The 23,423-nt window shown below is 39.2% G+C and overlaps 1 protein-coding gene across 2 annotated transcripts in view; it reads left to right on the top strand.

The window, feature by feature from the left end:
• The first annotated feature begins 2,731 nt into the window (after positions 1 to 2,731).
• Positions 2,732 to 23,423, top strand: part of baz2a (bromodomain adjacent to zinc finger domain, 2A) — a 53,568-nt gene continuing 32,876 nt past the window's right edge. Inside the window, exons 1-8 of one of the 2 annotated variants that reach the window (XM_067446917.1) lie at positions 2,732 to 2,891; positions 6,172 to 6,301; positions 10,820 to 11,617; positions 16,280 to 17,938; positions 20,365 to 20,568; positions 21,416 to 21,775; positions 21,884 to 21,944; positions 23,047 to 23,155. In XM_067446917.1, coding sequence (XP_067303018.1) covers positions 6,172 to 6,301; positions 10,820 to 11,617; positions 16,280 to 17,938; positions 20,365 to 20,568; positions 21,416 to 21,775; positions 21,884 to 21,944; positions 23,047 to 23,155 — 3,321 coding nt within the window. In that variant the 5' untranslated portion in view covers positions 2,732 to 2,891. Of the gene's footprint in view, positions 3,003 to 6,171; positions 6,302 to 10,819; positions 11,618 to 16,279; positions 17,939 to 20,364; positions 20,569 to 21,415; positions 21,776 to 21,883; positions 21,945 to 23,046; positions 23,156 to 23,423 lie in introns of both variants that reach the window. The other variant, XM_067446916.1, reaches the window with a different exon arrangement.

Raw genomic sequence — 23,423 nt, 5'->3', positions numbered from 1 at the left:
GTGTTTGACCCCCTTTCGCCTTCAGAACTGCCTTAATTCTACGTGGCTTTAATTCAACAAGGTGCTGAAAGCATTCTTTAGAAATGTTGGCCCATATTGATAGGAGAGCATCTTGCAGTTGATGGAGATTTGTGGGATGCACATCCAGGGCACGAAGCTCCTGTTCCACCACATCCCAAAGATGCTCTATTGGGTGGAGATCTGGTGACTGTGGGGGCCATTTTAGTACTGTGAACTCATTGTCATGTTTAAGAAACCAATTTGAAATGATTCAAGCTTTGTGACATGGTGCATTATTCTCCTGGAAGTAGCCATCAGAGGATGGGTACATGGTGGACATAAAGGGATGGACATGGTCAGAAACAATGCTCAGGTAGGCCGTGGCATTTAAACTATACCCAAATGGCACTAAGGGGCCTAAAGTGTGCCAAGAAAACATCCCCCACACCATTACACCACCACCACCAGCCTGCACAGTGGTAACAAGTAGGGATGGCTGACGCGAACCTGACGTTTCGACGCATTGTCGAAATCTCGAAGAGCAGATGCTTCAAAACGTTGATCCGAGCTGTGATTCGACTCACCCATGTGTCACGTGACTACAGCTAAATGAAGCACCAAAGTTTTTCATCAGGTGCGCCTGTCGACACTGCTTTGAATAAAAGGGGCGGGAACAAACCACACAGGCACACATCTGAATGAACCTCATTACCCACAGTTAAAAAGTGAAGTTAATCCATCTTCACCTCATGGGTTTTTGTGAGAGGAGAGAGATTTTGTGATATAAGTGAGATTAAAAGTGCGCTTTGGTTAGTTATATATAGGCTAGATTTAAATAAGATATATTGACTGGTAGGTCAAGACAGTGACAGATAGTTAGGATAGATATAGGCTAGTGACACATTCATATAGGCTACGCTAGAATTATATAGAATATATAGAATTACATAGAGATGAGTGGTACCCGGTGGGGTCTTCTGCTGTTGTAGCCCATCCGCCACAAGGTTGTGCGTGTTGTGGCTTCACAAATGCTTTGCTGCGTAACTTGGTTGTAACGAGTGGTTATTTCAGTCAAAGTTGCTCTTCTATCAGCTTGAATCAGTCGGCCCTTTCTCCTCTGACCTTGAGCATCAACAAGGCATTTTCGCCCACAGGACTGACGCATACTGGATGTTTTTCCCTTTTCACACCATTCTTTGTAAACCCTAGAAATGGTTGTGTGTGAAAATCCCAGTAACTGAGCAGATTGTGAAATACTCAGACCGGCCCGTCTGGCACTAACAGCCATGCCACGCTCAAAATTGCTTAAATCACCTTTCTTTCCCATTCTGACATTCAGTTTGGAGTAGTGATGTCCGGTTTGCGAACGAATCGTTCTTTTTAACCGGATCTTTATAGTGAACCGTTCGAACCAGTTCACCAAATCGAACTGAATCGTTCTAAACGGTTCGCGTCTCAAATCAGCGCTGATCCCACAAGTTACTATAGTTATTAACTTTCTGACATGAGTGACAGTCTCTCCGACTAGAAATAAACTAATATCTTGAAGTAGATGTTGTAACTCCACTGAACTGAGACATGTTTTGCTGCGAGATCGAGACATCTGATGAACTCATGAGCTGCTGATACTGAGCATGCGCGTGTAACCGAACGTAGCGGTTCTCGGATCAGGAGTACAGAATCGAAAACTGTTTCTGTCGGACACGTTCAAAAATGGGAACCGATGAGCCGATGAGCTGAGCATGCGTGCTATTTGTTCAGAGGAACAAAATGCAGGTTTTAAGTGTATAAAACAAATCACGTTTGGAAACATCATCACATAAAGTGTGTTATTCACTGTATTATTTTAAAGTTTGGAAACAATGGATTGTAAAACGCTCGGATCACCAGTACAGAATCGAGAACCGTTTCTATTGGACACTGTTCGATTCTGAGAACCGGTGAGCGGAGATACTGAGCATGCGTGATAGCGTCGTAACTGAACTGTTTCTCTCAAAGTGGGACAGCTGATGCTGATAGTACATGAGCACAGGTGAACTTATGTTGTTATGTCAATGTAAGTTTATTTAATCCGTGTAAAACATCAGTGTTTGCACGACAGTGGCTGTATTGAGTGCTGTTGCAAAACATAAATGAAAAAATGTATCCAAGATGATGATGTCAATAATAATTATTACTATACTAAGTTTTTATTACAAATACTTTATAGGGATGTGTTTCAATGTATTTTTATCCGCCAGGATGATAGAAATGACGTCATTACGTAAAGACATAAAAGAACCGGTGATCCGTTTTTTTAACCGGATCATTGGAACAAACTGTCCGAAAGAACCGGTTCGCGGAAAAGAACCGAACTTCCCATCACTAGTTTGGAGTTCAGGAGATTGTCTTGACCAGGACCACACCCCTAAATACATTGAAGCAACTGCCACGTGATTGGCTGATTAGATAGGCCTAATTGCATTAATGAGAAATTGAACAGGTGTTCCTAATAATTCTTTAGGTGTATATATATATATATAACAATTTTTTTTTTTTACATAAATGTACTTTAAAATAAAACTTTGAATTTTACATTGTTACAGTTCACTTTTTATAGTCAGACTAGCCCTTTTTTTTAACATACTGTTAAGATTTGAAGTACACCACACGCCCACATTCAATACAACTAGTAAGCACACTTCTTCTTCCTCAGGGGGTTGTGGTCCAGACTGGTTTGTTTCAGAAGTCCATGGCCGGTCTGTAGAGCACCTGGTCGGCGCTAAGACCCAGAGGCTCGCGGCCGTCGAGCCGTCATTCACTTCCTCTTTCGGCTCGCTCTCTTTCTCTCCTATGTGATCATGGCTGCGCTCAAACATTACCAGCCATGTTTGCAAATCTGAAACCCAAAGGTTAGCGATTTACCCGTTTATTATTTACATCGCTTACACCCTCTTCATCCACATTGGTCCTTTGCCGGGGGGCCAGATTCTCTGTCTCCTGTGCGATCGGCACATATCAAGGTTGGGCAGTTTTATTATCATTATACGGGGGAAACTTTTGAGAGTGTTGTGTGTGGGTGATGCTGCCTCATTTTCTCTAACCGTATATCGAGAAAAAAACGTGAATTAATAAACGGAAGATGACCTTCTGAAACGAGATTATTTTTTAATATCGCTTTTTTCACAGGCAAGCTTTGAAAACATTAGCCACCCACGTCAGAGACCACAAACAAACCCTCGTATTTATATAATCAGTCCGTTTTATCTGTACGTTTAACGTCTTTAATTATTTAAATAACGCACAAACCCGTGGTTATGTAAATAAGACCCGCTGTTTTCACTCACACCGTTTTCATCGACAAACGAACGCTGTTACATTAAATCCGTGTCCAATTTCATTCATACTCCAAAATATTGAATTAACATGCATGTTAATCTGCGAATATTGTTTCAAAGCTCATAAACGCTCGTGATGAGTCGTTGTTATGCGGAACGCAGGCCTCATTTTGTCATGTCATCATCATCAGCGCTGATATTAACCGAGTACTTTAATCAAACTTCATATCGAAATATCATTTAATAAGTGTGTGTGTGTGTCGCTAGATTTTCATTATGAGCATCAATGAGTAGTCTTCCCTTCATCGTTGGTCATATGCCTTCGTAAGTTACATGATTAATCTGTTATCTTCAAGCAAAGTCCTTTTTGTTTTCGTTTTTGTGTCGGTTGTTTGGCCGCATCTTTTCTTCTTTTTATGCTCAATACGTGCATATACAAGACTAAAATTACATTAAGAGAATGAAGACATGGAATAAGAGTAGATATGACCTGGTTTACCCTGAGTTGTGGTGTTTTAGAGTTGGAGAAGTTTAATCAAATGTGAATATATATATATATATTTTGTGTGTATGTGTGTGTGTGTATGTGATGTGAGATCCAGAAGCAGCGCATGGTCATGAGCAGCGCTTAGCATCCATGCTAACCAATTCCCACATCTTCCTCCTTTCTTTATTAACATTTCCGCCTGTAATATTTAATTGAATATCACTCTTTTGCCGTGTGTGTTGCTTTTTAGTGACGTATGTCGGCTTAACGGCCATTTCTGAATGAAATCCTGCCGTTTTGAGGTCGATGTTTACTGTTAGCTGTGCGGTTAATGATGGACACGCATAGAATAATTAGTGCTGGATTTGATCTATATGCATAAATCTATACCAGGTCATATAAATTAGGTTCATATTATTATTTTTTAAATGTCCAGGAATAACTTGTTGTTGTGTTCAAAGTGTTATTGAGTTTGAGGCTGGTGTTCAGCATCTGTGTTTGTGATGTGTTATTTAACGCGATTGCTCGGGCATCTCATCGGCTTTATCTGCGACATTTTATGTTAGAGATGTGAAGAGCAAAATTTGTGATGTCCGCCACAGCAGTGCAGTGCTCATTGGCTGTGTATGAACCATGTACACCGGCTACCTGCATGGCGTTTGGTGTGCCCCTAAAGATGTCAAAATTCAATTTAAACGTTATGAACAATCCTGAAAATGGCATATAGTTAGGCGGATAACTGGGTATTGGAGCACTGTCTTTGTGCCACTCTGGGTCATAAACATTAAACACTCTTTACTAAGGTTGAATGAGAGTTTGAGTACAGCTTCTTTTCTTTTTTTTTAACTACAGAAAGACAAGGATGTGCCTATTGTGCTACTAGTAAAATAATGAAATGGGAGTCTGGTTATTTGAAGGATTTAAATTAATTTGACCATAATTTATTTAAATGAATAGTTCACCCCCCCAAAAATGATTTGCTGACCCTCAACTCATCCTAGGTGTATGACATTTCTTCTTTCAGAAAAATACAATCAGAGTTGTATTAAAAAATGTCCTGGCTCTTCCAAGCTTTATAATGGCAGGCCAACATTTGAAGCATCCACAAGGCTCCGGGGGTTAATGAAGGCCTTCTGAAGCGAATTGATGGGGATGTGTGACATATTTAAAACTTTATAAAGTAAAATATCTATTGTCCAGTGGACCATTCGTATTCAGGAGCTTCACTTTCTTCGTACAAAATCCCATCGATTCGCTTCAGAAGCCCTTTATTAACCCCCCAGAGCCCTGTGGAGAACTTTTATAATGGATGGAGTGGATGCATTTTGTTTGTTCTTGACATTTTGGCCTGCCTTTATAAAGCTGGGAACAGCCAGGATATATTTATATATATTTTTTAATTTTTTTTTTAATATAACAGATTGTATTCGTCTGAAAGAAGAAAGAGCTAGGATGACTTGAGTGAGTAAATCATGGGACAATTTTTGGGTGAACTATCCCTTTAAGGTGAAGTGTGATTTTTATTTTTATTATTTTTCTCCACAGCTCAAAAATAGTTTTTGTTGTTGTAAAGATGTATTTTGAAATGTTTTGACGGATGCATGTGACACCAATGTAAACAATAGCACAACATATTGAGCATTCCTGAAGCTCTGACAGTAAAAGTATGGCAAAAGCAATGGCCAAGTTAAAGTTTCGATTCCCAGAGGAATGCGTGAACTGAAAAATGTTTACTTTCAATGCAATGTGAGTCTTACGCTTGCGCAAAAATTACACCTGCTGTATATCATGACTAATGTCTGAAAAATTACGACTCTTTTCAAGCAGGTTTCTTAAATATTTAATTTTATATTAGCCTGGCTATCATTGGTTGGACAAATGGAAAGTCTCACCCAAAACATAACTGATTAGTTGAGCCAGTATTGGATCGTTCGAGGTGTTCAAAAAAAGAGCAGTTGTCTTTGAAAGAGTCATATAATACAGTATCGCATATTAAGTAGGCACTTTAACTCGGTGTTTGATGAGGAACTAATTTTTGACTGTTTAAAAAAAAAAGTGTTCACTGTAATATAATTGTAATCCGGACGTACTGTAATTGTCATATTGACAGTGTCATATGACCTAAGACATCACTTTACGGCTATTCACAACTCCTTTCCCGTGGCATCATGGGATAGTAAAGTGTCCCTCAGTAATAAGTCATACAAACGTTTTTTATTTGGCTATAGTTTTATGAACATCATGAATTTAGACATAGGGAACGTAGGGAAGTAGGCATATTCAAAAGTAGAGACGGTGTTTACACTTTTTAGGGAAATCATCCAACAAATGGCTTACTTGCACTTTTTTTCTTCTTCTTGCGGACAGATGGAAGCAAATAACCATTTTAACTTTGGGCCTCACTCTTCTGTGTCAGCTAACTCAGGACTGAAGCATTCCTCAGGAGATTCTCTCTTTACTAACGGGTCCTCCATGAGCTTCCCCCAGCAAGGGAAAAGTGAGTATCTATCCAAGCTGATTTTTGCTGCTTCATTTTCTTGTGCACTGCAAAAAAATCCACTTCTTATTTAGTATTTTTGTCTTGTTTCTAGTCCAAACATCAACAAATTCTTAAAACAAGAAGTATTTACTGGACAAGCAAAAGTATTTGTTTTGTTTTGGAAAAAAATAACTCAAAATTAAGAGTTTTTGCTTAAAATAAGCAAAATGATCTGCCAATGGGGTAAGCAAAATAATCTTAAATCGAACCGAAAACAAGATTATTTTAGTTTCCCCTTTTGGCTTATTTTAAGCGAAAACTCTCTTAATTTTGAGTATTTATTTTTCCCAAAACAAGATTTGTACTTTATTTTTCGTAATGAAAGATTTTGTTAGATATTTTGACTAGACACAAGACAAAAATACTAAGAAATGTATTTTTTGCTGTGTGTAAACTCTTTAGTAACATTATAAATGTCTCTACTGTCACTTTTGATCAATTTATTGCATCCTTGCTTCTAAATTTTACTGGGCTGAAACTTCTGAATGGTAGTGTATCAGGCTTTACACAAAAATATAAAGCAGTTTTCAATATATTATAATCATAAATGTTTCTTAAGCAGCATATCATCATATTAGAATGATTTCTGAAGGATCATGTGACTGAAGATTTTAAAGGGATACTCCACCGCTTTTCCATATTAAACTGTTCCCTTAACTAAGACGAGTTGACACATACCTCTCTCGTCTCAGCGCGTGCTAGGGGTTGCACCGACTAGTCGACTAATCAACTAGTCGACCTTAATGCCCTGTCATGACGCTTTAAACTTGACGTCGACTAGTCGCTGGCCTATAGAGGGCGTAACAGGATAAACAATTTCCTGACACGAAGGCTCTGCTTGGAACAGTTAAAAATGACAAATAAATGCATACTCTGAGAGCTCTCCACATGACATGTTTGATTACCATCTGGATGCTCAAAATTGATCGGAAGAATGCAACCTTATTGTACACGTAAGTTAATCATTGCGCTAAACTAATGCGTGCGATTGCATAGCCGTCGCGCCTAGGGATGGCTCGATACCACAATTTTGGCTTCGGTATGGTACCACAATCTAATACCGAAGTACCGATATTAAATCGATAACACACGGTCTGATATTAGCGCAGGTATATTGCACGCGAATGAGAACAATTATACAAGTTTTGAGTTTATAAAGTGGGAAATTACCACAAATGTTTATTAGTAAATTAATCAGCAAAGCTTATCACATCAAATCAGTCATTTGAAAACTTTCTTGTGAGAAATAATTTCAGCAAAAATCTCTCAAAATTAGCTAATTGCTTCTGGGTTCAAAAGAAATCGCACTACTCTAAAACAATCTGCATAATCCGATTCAACATTTCACGCTCGTCTCGGGATGGAGAACGGAAATCATTTGAACACGCAAGAGATTTTATAGCATTTCGTAATAACAGTTACAGGAGATATGAGCTCATACGACACACACACACACACACACACACACACACACACACACACACACGCCTGTCACTGAGTCACGCTCGCACATTACACATTAAGTTTCCTTAAACAGTCAAATACACAGAATTATGTACAAATGTCCGTCTTTAGTGAGTATTCACATAAACACAGTCGGTTGTGTCTAACGTGAATGTAAATAGTGCAATAGTACGCGTGCAAATATAATGAGATCTAAATGTCATTGGTTGAAACAAAAGCTGGAGATTGTGATATTCGATCTTATGTTAGGCTGTGTGTGTGTTGATCAGTGTAAAAAGAAAATAAATGAGTCTCTAAATGAGATGGTTTGAATGATTCACTGACCTGTCGATCTCTTAAGAAGTCTTAAAGTCAGGATAGTGACAGATGCTTCTTGGCTAGGTTTGATGGTTCTTCATCAGTTTTATAAGCAAAGTATTTACAAATTCCACTTCTACTCCTCTCTTTATTAATTCGTTTTGGGCATCTTGAGTGAGATTCAACTGCTTTATCCATTTTGTCCGTCTATGTTGTTGTCACATTTGCCGGTTGTTTCGGGTCAGTTTGGGTAGCGCGCTGCCATCTAGCGGTGAACTTCGGAAAAGCAGCATATACCGAAATGTGCCAAATCATGATATCGTACCGTTTTAAATTAAATATATACCGGTATTTTTCCAGTACCGGTATACCGCGCATCCCTAGTCGCGCCTCACAATCAGTAGCGCAAAAATGTGTCAACACTGTTCTGTGTTTTATCAATAAAATAGCTTAGAAACTGAAAAGTTCTAGCATATATTTCTTGATAACTAAAACTCACAGCTTCACTGTTAGTAGAGGGATGCTGGCAGGTAGAATTAATTCACACATAATCACTCACTAATGTATTCATATACATGTAATATTTATTGTGCTACTTTATCTGTATCTTATTCAGAACGAGCAGAAATCTGTGAGAAATATAACGACCATAAGATAAAAGAACTGATACAGAAGCTGTTTTGTAGGACCAATAACCTTATGGGCAGTGCTGCGTCATATGCCATAGCTGTCCTGGGCACAAGAAGAGCCGAGTTCGTGTCTCAGCTCGAGGTTCAGGTTTATTTGTTCATTAATGACGTCATCAGCGACTAGTCGACGTCGACTCGAATTTCATCACATAAATGTCGACGTTCAACTGCTAGTGCGTGCACTTAATCTCTCTGACGATCTGATAGTATTCAGCTTAGCCCACTAAGCCCAGTTCATAGGGCTGGGCGATATGGAGCAAAAAATATATCTTGATATATTTTGCTATATCTCGATATACGATATATATCTTGATATATTTTGCTATATCTCGATATACGATATATATCTTGATATCTTTAAAGGAAAAATAACCCCCTAAAAACTACAGCAAAAACAAATATACCAAATATCATAGTCATAATATTTTTATTGAAGTGCAAAGAGGTAGTCAGTTAATGTAGGAACTATGTGCTTTTGACATAAAAAAAAAAATCTCCCTGATTACATAAATAATAATTTAACTGTAAAATAAAAGACATAATACATATAGCCTTCTTTTCATTCATTTCATGCCTTCAAAACATGAATCAAAGACATCTTTTTTACAGTTAAAGTAAACAGTAAGCATTCTGCAGAAAGATTGGGGAATGACTGCGATATAAATACACTGATTTTGTCATAACACCACTTCCTGTTAAATTTGTATCAAAATTCAAACAGTAGGCTAGATGTCGCGCTCTTTACTAAAGCGTGAGCGCCTCATCATGCGGATCATGCAGGCTACACGTGAGGCGAGCTTCCCTTCTTTTCCAGTTACAGAACGAAATATGAACGTCAGAAGGTAGGCTATATATGATACAGCACAACTTACAGAAGAGCACCGCGTGTCTCAGGACACCCGGGATGTCGCGTTTTTCCCTCTTGGTTAAAACATGAATAGACCTATTCATCATAATCCCGTGATAATGCTGACAAAATAATAATAATTATGATGTTGCAATAATTTTTAAATGTTTTTAAATAATATGCGATCATTTTGACATTTTAACCGAAAACCATGCGATCAGTTAGACACGAATCATAAACTGACATGATTGAGACTGCGAGTGCGTCTCGCACCAATAGTGTCAATCACCTGAGCGTGGGTGAAACTTGCGATTTAAACTATGATGAACATTAATATTTCTTTATGAATTTTAGCAGTTGTTTTAGAAGGAAAATCGTGGTCTCTAAACTAAGTCTTAAACAACGCACGCGCTTGTCAACATGATAACTAATCCTCACCTGGTTGCGGACGCCGCAGTGTTCAATGAGACGACACGCGAGGGGAGGGGGAACAAAAGCAACGGGGCGGGAGGCGCGCGAGCACAGCACAGAGAAGGCAAACAAATAAAGTGGCAGAATCAGAATTAAATATATACAATATATCGAGTTTAAAAAATATCGAAATATCGAGATATCGCCCACCCCTACCAGTTCATTCACTATGGTACCAAACAGAGATCAAGTTAGAAGCGACCGAACACCTCCACGTTTTTCTTATTTAAATACAGTTACACGAATAGTTGAACGATCAAGTATGATGACATAAAATAAAACGTGGCGCTTTTCTAACCGGGTTAAAAAGGAGAACTTTAATGTATGGCGGAAGAGCACTTCTGAGAGTACTTCGACTCGGTGCAGTAAAAAGTCGCGCCTGGAAAAATCCTCCCTCACATCTCCCCCTCAGTCTCTCATTTCCGTCAATAGGGGGAGAGGTATGTATCAATTCATCTTAGTTAAGGGAATAACATAGTTTAATATGAAAAAGCGGTGGAGTATCCCTTTAACATTTTATTTTAAAATATATTCCACTAGAAAAGTTATTTTAAATTGTATAATAACATTTCACAATAGTATTGTTTTATTGGATTTTGATCAAATGCATGCAGTGAGCATTTAAAAAAACATACGTCATGTTTATTCCGAAAGTTTAAAACCAGCAGTGTGTCTTTCTGCTTTTTAATAATGCTGTTCATCGCACAGATCTGAATGGCGAAATGAATGTGAATGGCATCACTACTGCAGGTGGGAGCAGCCAGCCCAGCACCCACCCTCCCTCTTCCTCTTATCCTCATATGGGCAACCATCTCCTCCCAGGCAGCGTTGGATATGACTATCTGTGGGGCCAGTCTCAGTATAACCCATCCATGGGGCTTGTCACTCCACATGGGCTGCTCCAGAAACCAGCCTCCCAGCCGGGGATACAACCGCAGCAGCCTCAGCACCACTTCCAGGGCCAGGGACCCTACCAAGTCAACGGCAGTATTGGGCTGTCCCGCCAGGCCCCGGGCGCTGCGCCACAGTATTGGGGAAGGGGTACTCCTGCGCAGCAGCAGCAGGGGGGGTCTTCGATGTCCATGGGATTTAACTCTCACAGCATGTATGGGACTTATCCCAACCAGGGGCATCCTGGCATCCCGCCATCCCAGCATCACCAGCAGCCTCCAGCCGTGTCTGCAACGGCACATCATCTCCAACATCATTCACACCACGCTTCACCTCAACACCAGCAGCCGCAGCCGCCGCAGCAGCAGCAGCATTATGGCATGATGCCTAATGGAATGCCATATTACCAGCATCCTTCACTCCAGTCCCAACCACAGGCCCAGACTCAGATGATACCGCCCGCCACGCAGAGTTTTACGCCTCCACAAGGAAGCCCTCAGCACCATCACGTGGGCAGTGGAGGAGGCAGAAGCAGTCCCCACCAAATGCAGGTCCCAATGAGGTCCCCTTCTGCAGTGCCTGATAGTGGTTCGCCTAAGAGCAAAGAGATGCAAGGTGAGACAGTCACACACAGTCTTTAGTGTGTTAGAAACAGGGTTATTATATTTCCAAATTGTTGTATTTTCAATTTCGATTTGCACTCCCCCCCCCCACACTAACATTAAAAACACTGTTTGCAACTAGTAATGTGCGCAACGACTAATTTAATTTGTTTAAACTGAAATTTTGAATTTGTTTAAAATGGTGTTGACCGCTCTTCTAGTGTATGAAAATCATCTGCACACACAGGGCTTCAAACTGAGAACAAATGGTTCCTGCTGATGCGACCATGGGTCCAAGGCTCAACAGTGTGACCATTTTACTCGCATTTGCGGCTTAAAAATGTAGTTAAAACTTAACAGATTTTTATTACAATTATATCGGTTCATTTACCCCAAGTAGCAATAATAAAAACTATACAGACATTTAAATATAAAAAAAAAACTTAAATTAAAACTTAATATTACAACACAGCAATTACTAAAACTTAAACGTGGGTCGATCTGGATCACACAACACCGTGACTACACAGCGCTGGGAGATCCAGTGAGAGAGCGCCTGAGTTCACCACAGTATTAATAACATCGCTACTGTGATATCTACTGGGAAGCGTTCGGCGTAGAAATGTTAGAAACCACAGATGTCAGACCAAACAGCGCTGATGTGGAAACCAGGAGAAAGTTCCAGGGTTCAAGTCCGCAAATCACCGGCATTTACCCTGGATTTAATGTCAGAACACCACATGGTATTGTGACAGAAATATATATTAGGTTATTTATATATATATATATATGTTCGTACAACCTTTTGAGAGTGAAATTCAAACGTTTTCAAGTACCTCACACTTTTCTGTTCAAAGATCTAAATCTTATCCGATTATTAATCTTATTTAAAATGTGATGATTTGTTAAACTAAAAGTTTGAAGGGGTTGGGGAAAAAAAAAACACACACACTTTGTCGCACACAAGCAATTTTATTTAAAAAAGACATGAAATTACCACTATAACCAGTAGTTGGTGGCAGAGGAGCACTTGATTAGCCAATTTGACTTATTAGCCATTTCCACTCCCCTTTCCTAATATTTGGGGGGAAAAGAGTTGTCACAAAGTCTCATGAAAAACAAAAACTTTTTTTGAATTGACAGAATTACACGGTTAACAAGTATCACTGAAGCTGTCAGTCAATTCAGTGGGATACTATAGAAGAACAATGTACATTTAATTAGAGTAGAATATTTAAAATTTCCCCATATTTTTTTTTTATTATTGTTATTTATTATTATTGTTGGCAATAAGTTTGAGCAATTCCAAGCTCAGTGCTTCACTGTTCAATTTCCAATAAACAAATGTTATATTATTAATAACGGCACTTATTACCAAAACAATAGTAGCCTAGAACTCTAGACGCACCCTAGTGGCAGCAAATCTAATTTGCAGCCAGGGTGTCCAGCAACTCTCAATAGACTTCTGAGCTTGAAAAACCAAACTCTGGTCAGGCTAATCCCATCGTGTATAGAGTCGGTGGGCGGGCTTAACATGATGGCAGAGTTGCGGCGGTTTCGCGTACTACCTGAAAACACAGAAGCTGGCGAACAGCGTTTTTTCGAATCAGCTTTGGCCGCGACTCTGGAAGACTTGGAGTTAAGCTTTTCTCTGAGAAAAGAACAAAGAACGGCACTGAAGTCATTCTTAAAAAAGGAAGATGTGTTCAGAGTTTTGCCGACAAAAGTTATACGGCGAAAGTTTAATCTGTCAGCGAGCTCCGCTTCACCTTCGTTGCTCTGGTTGGTGTAGCGCTATCCTATCGCGTGCAGAGGGAGTTTGAAAGACAACCGTTTATCCGCCCCTCGGATTGAGCTGTCAATGGTGAGTTTCCAGACCAAACATCTTGATGTGGGTCTGGCTTGTCAGGCTGAAACAATAGTAATTTTATTATTAAATGGTCTTTGATAAATTTGACAGATGGCAAGGAAAAGCTTGCCGTGAATTGACGCCTATACATTAAGAGTATTCTCTTTGTCAGGGTGTGTTTATAGCAACTGTTCAAGTGTCTCATAAGCTTTTTTCATAATGTTTCTTCTTTAATTAAATATAAAATTTCATATTTTATTGTCCCTCATAACCGGTAATATAACAAGCTTAAAAGCAAGATTACTTGTTATATGCTAGTTTTGTGTAGTCTTTCAAAATATTCCCTCACCTTGCTCATCTTCTGAGTGGACATTCACCGCTACAGAGAAAACAAATCTTTTGAGCAAATCTTTAATATGACTTGATAACGACGGGTTTTCTCAGGGAGCGATTTGTTCATTTTGTGTTGATCGCGTATGCTCAACATCCCATATGTTCTGTACAGGGAACAGAATTGAATAGTTCATCTTTCGAGTCCGGGTTTGAGTCATTCGTTAATCAAGTCCCAGCCCCATAGACAAGGCTATGCAGTCTGTACAGGGAACAGAAATGATTCGTTCTCTTGAGTCTTCGGTCCGAGTCTCGTGACGTGACAGCCGTGTTGGATACAGAAATAGGTCATTCACAACCTTTCTCAAAAACAAGTGCATAGGTTTTTTTTTTTTACCTAGTAGGCCTATAATAATTGATTTTCCTATGAATCCTGGACTCATTGGGTTGGCCAGAATGCATAGGTATAATAGTTTATTCCCCATATCTTCTGATGAATTTATAATAATAAATATATTACAACAAGCTGTCAATAATACGACTGTAATGTATATGTTGTGACTTGAGACACTGAACTGGGAAGCGTTCATGTGACACAAGAACGAGACTCAGAGTCAGACCCGAAGAACAACTTGAACAAGAAGACTCGAGAGATGAACTGCTTCTGCATTCAGCCTATGTGGACTTGAACGAGAAGACTCGAGAGATGAACTAATCTCTTCTGTTTTAAGTGACTGCATTGCCTTGCCTATATGAGGACTTGATGAAAGAATGACTTGGAAGAATCGAGAGAACTAATCTTTTCTGTTTCCGGACACATGTATTGCATATAAGGCTGTCACGGCTCAGATCAGACATGATGACAGAACTAACGGCTCGAACCAGAAGCCATGAGAGGTGTAGCGTAACGTTAGCTACTAATCTTTCTAGGGAACACGCGTGATTAAATGTGAAGTGACTAAAGAAAGAACGATTTGGATCGGGAGGTGAGGCAAGCGCAATTAATTAATAATTTCTTTCTCAATGTTTGGCCATGACCGCATTACATGTAACCTAATCTAATAGGTAATCTAAAACATGTAACATTTTAATTAGATTCTGCGTAAATGAACGAAATGACTTGAAAAAAGATTTGTTCATTTTGCTGAACGAGATTCAAAGATCCGAGTCAGTAAAATGATCCGAACTTCCCACCCTCATGTGAACTGACAGCGGAGCTGAAGCTCATTAAATATGCAAGTCTTATCCTATCCTAGCCGTGGGGGTTTACTTCCGAGTCTCCAGTGACACGCCCATCAAAACCCAGCGTTCAGGACAGAGCCTCAAAACCAGTGTAGAAGATAGGCTATTACTAATAGGCTATAATTAGGATGTTTTTGAATGTAAAAACCACACGAACGTCATTAGTTGACCTCAGACTACAGTATATTAAAAAAAAAAAGCCAGTTCATGACTCCTTTAAATTAGAACATTACCATGAATTATTTCAACATAGCCTTTGTAAAAATATAAAGCAAAACATTAAATGTGTAAAAAACCATGCAAACAACAAATATTCATAAATATTTATACTAGCAGCAGTATTGCTTAATCGACCTGTCGAATACTCACGTACATCCCTAAATACAACTGGTGGCACTGCTGTCTACTGTCACTTTTATTGTCTTAAATAAAGCCTTATTTGCATAGAAAATAACTCTCAAATTTTCATTACATTAATACCATTGCCTGATTATAGAAATGGCAGCATGTTTTATCATGCATGCTCGTTCTGTACGTTTCCTGTACTTAGGTGGTGCAGTGCACTTCCTGAATGGCTTTTATTATCACCAACACTGGCATGCTAATTCTGTCCTCTTGTTTGACTAATGTTATTTCAGTCAAAGGTAATTAGACATTTTAGATTAGGAAGTGATTCAAACGGTCTAAAAGTTTAACAGGTAATGTCTTGCCCCAGTTTTACATTCTGCCTCATTCATCAGAAAATGGAAAACTGCATGAACACATGCAACCTAGATACAATAAAACAATCAACAATACTGTACTTTTCACTAAAGATCAAACTGCATTCTGTCGTTTTATTTATGCATTTGTTTTACTCTGATTTGGCCTTAATCACAGTGTATTCAAAATGCTCTTCTGCTGAACACGAGGAGCATGAGACGACGACTGTTAGAGGCATTAGAGGCATTACTGTAGTTTCCACATTGATGCATATGCTGATTTTGGATTCTGCTTACTCGCTCACTCGTTCACCTTGTAGCGAATGCCTCGTGCGTAGTTTATTACATGGGAGGATAGTAAGAGTGAAGGAGTGAATTCGGTGCAGATGCAGCACATTAGCAGCATAGTGCACTATTTTCCAGGCCATGCCTCTGACCTAAAAATCCAGTTTTACTTGCATTTCAAATCACATACAAATGTGTGTGGATTGTTGCTACGTGTCTGAATGTTTTAACATGTCTTGCTAATTGCTGTTGTGTGTGTTTTTTGTAGGTCATATGAAAGAGTCCTTCAAAGAAACGGATAAAGGCTTCAATGGAGTCGAGAGAAGCTCTGTACCACAGCGATTGCCTAAAACCGATGGTTTTCCTGTAAAGTCCCCTGGCTCTGTGTCCTCTACCGACTTTAACCAGGGTGTGCAGCATCCATTGGATGTGGAGAAACCTGCGAAACAACATCAGGAGATGGGAGCTGCCGCAAAGGAGCTTAGTTCTTCCCCCGTCTCTGGACCTCCTCCACCACTGGCTAGTCCGCCTCGTAAAACATCGACCCTGCCGCATCAGACGATCTCTGGACATGTTTCTGGGCAAAATTCACATTCTTCATCTTCAGGATTTGCATTATCTACAGCTTTGGGTGTCAGCACAAACGTGTCCGTGTCTCCACCCTCCCCTCTCGCGTCCCCTTCTCAGACGGTCCAAGGCCAAAGGCCTGGCTTCTCTGCCCCTTCATCAGCTGATGGGACACCTGCTGGACATGCTCAAACTCCTTCAATGTCTTCTCCTAAGAGCTCCAGAGCGCCACCTGCTGTTTCGCACAGCCAGTCTGTGGCGTTTTCTTCTAAGATCTTGATGCCTCCTCAAACGGTTCCTCTGTCAGAGGCCCAGGGGTCAAAAAGTCCCCAGGTTTCTCCAACACCTCTATCTTTAGCTGCGTCTCCATCTGTTGTCTCCGCTCCTCCTGCATTGGCACCACTGAAAGGACCCCAAGAGGCATCACCTCTAACAGGCCAGAGTCCTAAACATCCTGCTGCTTCCTCGACACCAACATCTGGTGCCGATAACATCTCTCTCCCAGCAGTCTCTGCACTTCCATCTGTTGTCTCTGGTTCTCCTCAAGTTCCTGCTCTGGTGTCATCTACACCATCTCCCGCTAGTAGCTTTTCTTCTCAGGCATCCTCGGCACCTCTCAATATTTCTCCTGCTCCAAACGTGTCTCATTCCCTTGTTGGCGCTGCGGCTCAACCTTCAGACATTGTTGCAAACGTGGATGTTTGTTCTCGCAGTCCAGGACAGGTGGGTTCTCATGATGTAGTACGGTACAACTTTGGAGAATTGCACTCTACTCCTGGTAAACCGGAGGCCTTTGCTTCCCAGAGTAAAGTTGGAGTTGTAATCAACACATCCAAAAAGGAGTCCAAAAGTGAGCCTCAATCTGAAATGCATAATGTGCAAACTCACGGTAGAAACCTTGAACCGGCTTTCATTGTTCCAAAGGAACCTGAGAGAAAAGACCCTTATAGTATCAAAGATCAGGCTACCCCAAGAAAAGGAGAAAGTGACACTTTAAATGATACTTTCGGCACTGACACGTCTCTGGACTACCCGTCCTTGGCTGAGTCAACCTACCTTGAAAGCTCAAGAGCAGAGGATGGGAGTTCAATGATGGACACTTTTGATAATTCGTATAGTCTTTCCCAGATGGGAGACCAATCAAAGTTTACAGAAGGATCCATGTTTGATGACTCCAGGGACTTGCTGGAGACTTCTTGTGAAGAGAACTTGAACAGCTCCATGACCTCAACAAGTTCCACCGAGGAGACTTCCCTCAAAGATAGCACATCTCTGCTGGACGACTCTTTAAACAACACCTCACAAAACTGCTCCTCCTTGCTTTCTCCATCTATTAATGCCTCAACACTCTCTGTCAAAGGTGAGATTCCCAATGCATTAATAATGCATTTACTCTCACTTAGGGCTGCACGATTATGACACAAATCCTAATTGCCGATTATTCCCTTGAAATTGTAATTGCGATTTATACTTAACTTTATTTATTTATACTTAACTTATCAATTAACTTATTTTGAAGACAAAATAGTTATTTTATACTTTCTTTTTTAAAATTATTATTATTAAAATATTATTATTATCAGGACCCACAAATATTCCTCCATTGCATCATTATACATTATATTCAACATTATACATAGTGGTTTAATGTAGTAATGTCACTGAAACTCAGAAAACGTAACCCCCCCCCCCCCCCCCCCATGCCTTATTTACGCATGCATCATTCTCTCCCGCTATTAATGCATGAATAAACCATCTAAAATGCTTTAAGTAATGATACTACTAAAACCAAACGGGATCTGGTGTTTAAAATGATGTTTGCCTATTCCTAAACTATGTTTAGCTCATCTAAAAATTTTAATTCTGCATTAATTCTCTCACTCTCATGTTGTTTTCGCGTGTCTCGCAATCATTTTAACGTCTGTTTTTACTACAGTATGCGAGCCTGGTAAATCTGGTTATCAGATAAAGCCATTGTGTCTCTTTAGAAGACTTGGATTTGGATTAGACACTCAATTAGTTATTTTTACAATGCTTTTATGACATTAATGTGCACGGCTTCTGTGCTATTTTGCGTGCATTCGACCAGTCAGCGTACTGCTGTCACAACGTAACTGCTATCTAAGCACGCAGAAGTTTTTTTTTTTTTTTTGTAGTAATCACGGCTTTGAACGATTACATAATCGTAGCATCCATAATCGTAATCACTATTAGAAATTTGATTAATTGCGCCGCCCTAGTCTCACTTGTTTCTAAAGAACCTCATAGTTGAACAGTAACAGAAGGGATTTTTTTCAGAAGGGATTTACCAAATTGTATGCAATATTATTTTCATATTGTGACTGATAGTTTACAGATTAAAATGCAATACCATTTTGTCTAGATTAAAGAACTCTTAACTAAGACCAACCTTTTAAATTGCTACGTTTATTTAGGTATCACCGCATTATAATATACAGTATTATAATATACAGATTTGCAGGAGTTAAAGGAACACTTTTTGTGAGTTTAGCTTATTCACCGTATCCCTCAGAGTCCAGTGTTGGGGAAGGTTACTTTGAAAAGTAACGCATTACAATATTGCATTACTCCCTTAAAAAGTAACTAGTTGAGTTACTTAGTTACTTTTTAAGAAAAGTAATGTTGCTAGTAATGTTGTTCTCACCTTTTGTTTTTTATAACAAAAAAGTTATGTTTTTGTGCAAATGTTAAGACCTCTTCACACCAAAATTGAAATAATAAACCTCAGGCAGAGGTAAAAATGCACATTCACGCATATACAGTAGAGGGCGCAGCTCAAACAAACCGTTCAGCTGCGCTGCCGTTCTGGATAATGGAAAATAGGACGTAGGAGAAAAAAGTTTAACACTCTTACTTCACCATAAAAACAGAAAAACTAAAGTAATTTTTGGTTTAACTAAATCATCAAAAGTTAGCAGCAAAACATTGGTCAATAAAGGTAGATTAAATGCATAAAAATACTTGTTTTATCTAATTATTGGAGGTTTGTATTGATTTTGCATTTTACTGATTTTATTAATTAATTTTGAGGAATACTGAATCTTTATTGTGCAAGTGAGATGAGTAAATGCTCACATTTAGTCGAGAACTACAATAACCATCATGTTCGCACTTACTCTCGATTTTTCTCAACATGGGGAGAAGAGTTGTCTGTCAAATAAATGTGAAAATGTAACTTGCGTTACTTTTTTGAAAAGTAACTCAGATTTTTTGTTGTAAATTTTGAAAGTAATGCAATACTTTACTAGTTACTTGAAAAGGTAATTTGATTACGTAACTCAGGTTACTTGTTATGCGTTTCCCCCAACACTGGATAAGTCCACACACACCATTCTCATCTCCGTGCCATTACTCTGTGTGACACACACCGCTAGCCTAGCTTAGCACAAAGACTGGAGGTAAACGACTCCAGCTGGCTACTGCTCAATAAGAGACAACACAACGCCAACATTTTCCTAATTACATGTTGAGATGTGTATAGTTACATCATGCACTAAGACCGACGGAAAATGAAATGCCGAATCGGCCAATATTGTCAGATTAGGTGATAAGTTCACTAATATGTTGCCCTGGTATATCATACATCCCTATTATTTTCATTAAAATAAATAGTAATAATACTCATTCAAGTGTACGTGATTGATTAATGTGGTTATTTGAATGCTTGGTAGACATATTGTGATCTGAAGCTTGGGTTTTAAATAAATAAAAAAAGAACATATTTGATTTCTAGTTGTTAAAAGCAACACATTTTATTCCCCATAGGTGATCAGATTCTTGGCCCCGATTCTTCAGAGCTATCCGGAGGTGACCGAAGATCTGCGCTGTCTGCAATGACCGCTAAAGCGCTGCAAGTGGTCGTAAGCGGTTCTGTCGAAGGGACGACCACACACATATCTGAAGCCCTTATCGCAATGCCAACAAAAAAGCCACGGAAGCCTAAAACCCCAAAGATGCCAGTTGCTGAAAGTAAATGCATTGGTCATTTTTTAAAAGGCATAGTCTTTTTTGATAGTATTAAAAAATAAAAAAAGTCATAATTTACTTGCCCGTTGTTGTTCTAATGCGGTATGCCGTTCTTTCTTGTTCAGACCACAAAATGAGAATTTTTTAAATGTCCTGCTCACACTCATAAAATGGCAGTGAACAGTGATCAACACCAAGCTTTTAAAAAAGACACAGAATGATCAAGTGTAACACGTCGTTTATTTTGAGCATTCTGCGGTATACGAAAGAGTTGAAAAACAAACCAAAATTTAATGTAAATCCTGACACTGGCTGTTGATCTTCTGTGCTCGACTGCACTTTCATGGCACTATTAGCGCCGGCTTGCCTAGAAAAAGCACCCAATTTGTGAGAAATCAAGATTATAAAAAACTCAAATACATAAAATAGTTGACAGATGTGACCGTGACAACTTTTTGTTGCGACAAACTCAACAAATATATTAACTTCACAGAAGAAAGTACCTGGATTGTATTCTGGGTCGTGTTTTTATTCCTTTTGATTCATCTCAACTTGTGAATATGGCACTGAAAGAGTCTCACAACGCGCAGTTGAATGCAAAAGATTACGTCAGGATTTTCATTAAAAAACAAACAAACATACAAATTTGGTTTGTTTTTCACCAAACTCTATCGTTTACCCCCAGCACACGTGTCACATTGGTAAATTCTGATACTTGCTTATATAAAAAAAAATGTAATTATAAAAATATGCTTGCTAATTTCCATGACTTCTTCTGAACAATCCCTTTAATGAGTCTGATGGGTAAAATTGTTAGGTGCTAAATACTGTCTTACTCAATTATTTACAGTTGGCTCTCCTGACTGCATGATTAAGAAGCGGAAGTTAACACCTGACGGCCCAAAGATTTGGAGGAGAAAGAAAGCTGAGAATACATCGACTGCAGTGAAGAAACGGAAAAAGGATACGGAGAGCATCTCTACTGGTTCCTCAAATCCTTTAAATGCTCCATTTTACCTTCCAAATGATCCACTGACCTTTGTCCGTGACTCAAGCCTGACCAATAATGAGAGCCCCATAGTCCAACCCAAGAAGATCTGGAAGCGTAAGATGAAAGAGGGCGGCGCGAATGAGGCAAAGCCTTCCAAACCAGCCAAAACTGAGTCGGCAGAAGGAAAAGCTGAAGATGATGATAACAGCTCCACTGCAGGTATCTACATATTAGGGGCTGAAAATTGTTCTTTTTAAGTAGTGCTCAGTCTATTTTGTATACAGACTTTTGGCACTTAAGCTGTTTTTAATTGTTTGTGTGTCACAGGTGACACCCCAAGACGTAGGGTTGCAACTGAAGAGCAAGTCCAATTTCCTTTGCAGCACGGGTGAGCAGTCCTTTGTCCAGAGTAGCGTCAATCAGGGCTTGGCACTTGCTGTATCCCAAGGAGCCCATGTGCTCATATTAAAAAAAATAAAATGAAACATTTGTGAGTGCATAAGGAACTTAAGGCGTCCATTGTAAATTCTTAAATAGATACGAGGAGACAGCAAATATTTGTATAAAAAATTAATGTATACTAGGTTTTTACATAATTCTGCTTCATACTGAATTAATTTAATGCCAGGAACAATTTGTGTAACCAGAAAATATTTTTTCTGTGATATCCAGAAAAAAACAACAACATTGATGTAAAGCACTGGGAATCTCATTTACTATTTCTAGCTGCTCATTCAAACAGATAAGGGAAATCAAATATGAACTCCAGCTACAACATATGCAATATGAACACTATAAAGTAAACATCGTCATAATTCAGCAGTAGATCATAAGAAATGTTTTGTGAGCTATTCATTGATTGTGAACTGAAGCGATGAAGACCATAGTCTCGCGTAGCCAGAGCTTCAGACTGACAGCAGAAGACGACGTTTGACTGACATGTATCGCAACCAAACGTGTCATGTTTAGAGGCGTGAAAATGTAAAGTCGATGTCCCTGCAATAACAGACCGCCGTGCATCCATAAATTAATCATTCAAGAACATTGTGCAGGTTAATCCTTTTAAATAACTGGGGATGGAAAACAGGAGTTGCAACTCTCCATACAGCTTAATGGGATTATTAAACTTCAAAACTTCATTTCCATAATTTCCGTTTTTGGTTGTACTATCTCTTTAAGACCTGCCATATTTAGGACCTACTTTTTATTCTGACACATGCTCCTAATTACAGTTTACAGTTTGCACACGTCTATTTTTAGCTGAAGATGCAACTGAAATACTTGCACTGTCAAGCCCTGATAACAGATTACAATTTAGTTTTTGTCTTACTGGTAACATTTGCAGGATATATGGTAGCTAACGTACATATTCAGGGAAATCTCTCACAATAGTTTTTAAAAATGCTTATCCAGCGATGCCAAACAGCTGGAAATTGATTGGCCTATGAAACTAAATATAAGTTTAATGTGCTTTGTTTCACGTTTGCTAGCTGGAAGCGAGAGATTCGAGTCAGGAGGCTTGAGGACCGTCTGAAAGGGGAGACGTGGTATTACAGCCCCTGTGGCCGGAGGATGAAGCAGTTCCCCGAGGTCATCAAGGTGAGATCTGGTATACTTGGTTTGGGATTTATATAACAATATGGCAAATAGGGCTGTGCAATATATCGATATTATAGAAATATCGCAAATGTGCATATTGCAATGGCACGCAATATCTGAATGATTTTAATAGGCTACTTCAACATTGTGAAAAGGTGTACGTTTTAGGTCGAAGCTGCGACGCGTATAGCAGAGAATAGACTGGGCTCACGACTTTTACTTATGTGACTTGTTTGATGTTAAAAAGAGTTATTAAACGCAATAACTT

Source organism: Pseudorasbora parva, chromosome 6 (genome assembly GCF_024679245.1).
Source record: "Pseudorasbora parva isolate DD20220531a chromosome 6, ASM2467924v1, whole genome shotgun sequence".
Classification (NCBI taxonomy): Eukaryota; Metazoa; Chordata; class Actinopteri; order Cypriniformes; family Gobionidae; genus Pseudorasbora; species Pseudorasbora parva.
The sequence above is the reverse complement of the archived record's forward strand: the minus strand, read 5'-3'. Positions and strand labels throughout refer to the sequence as shown.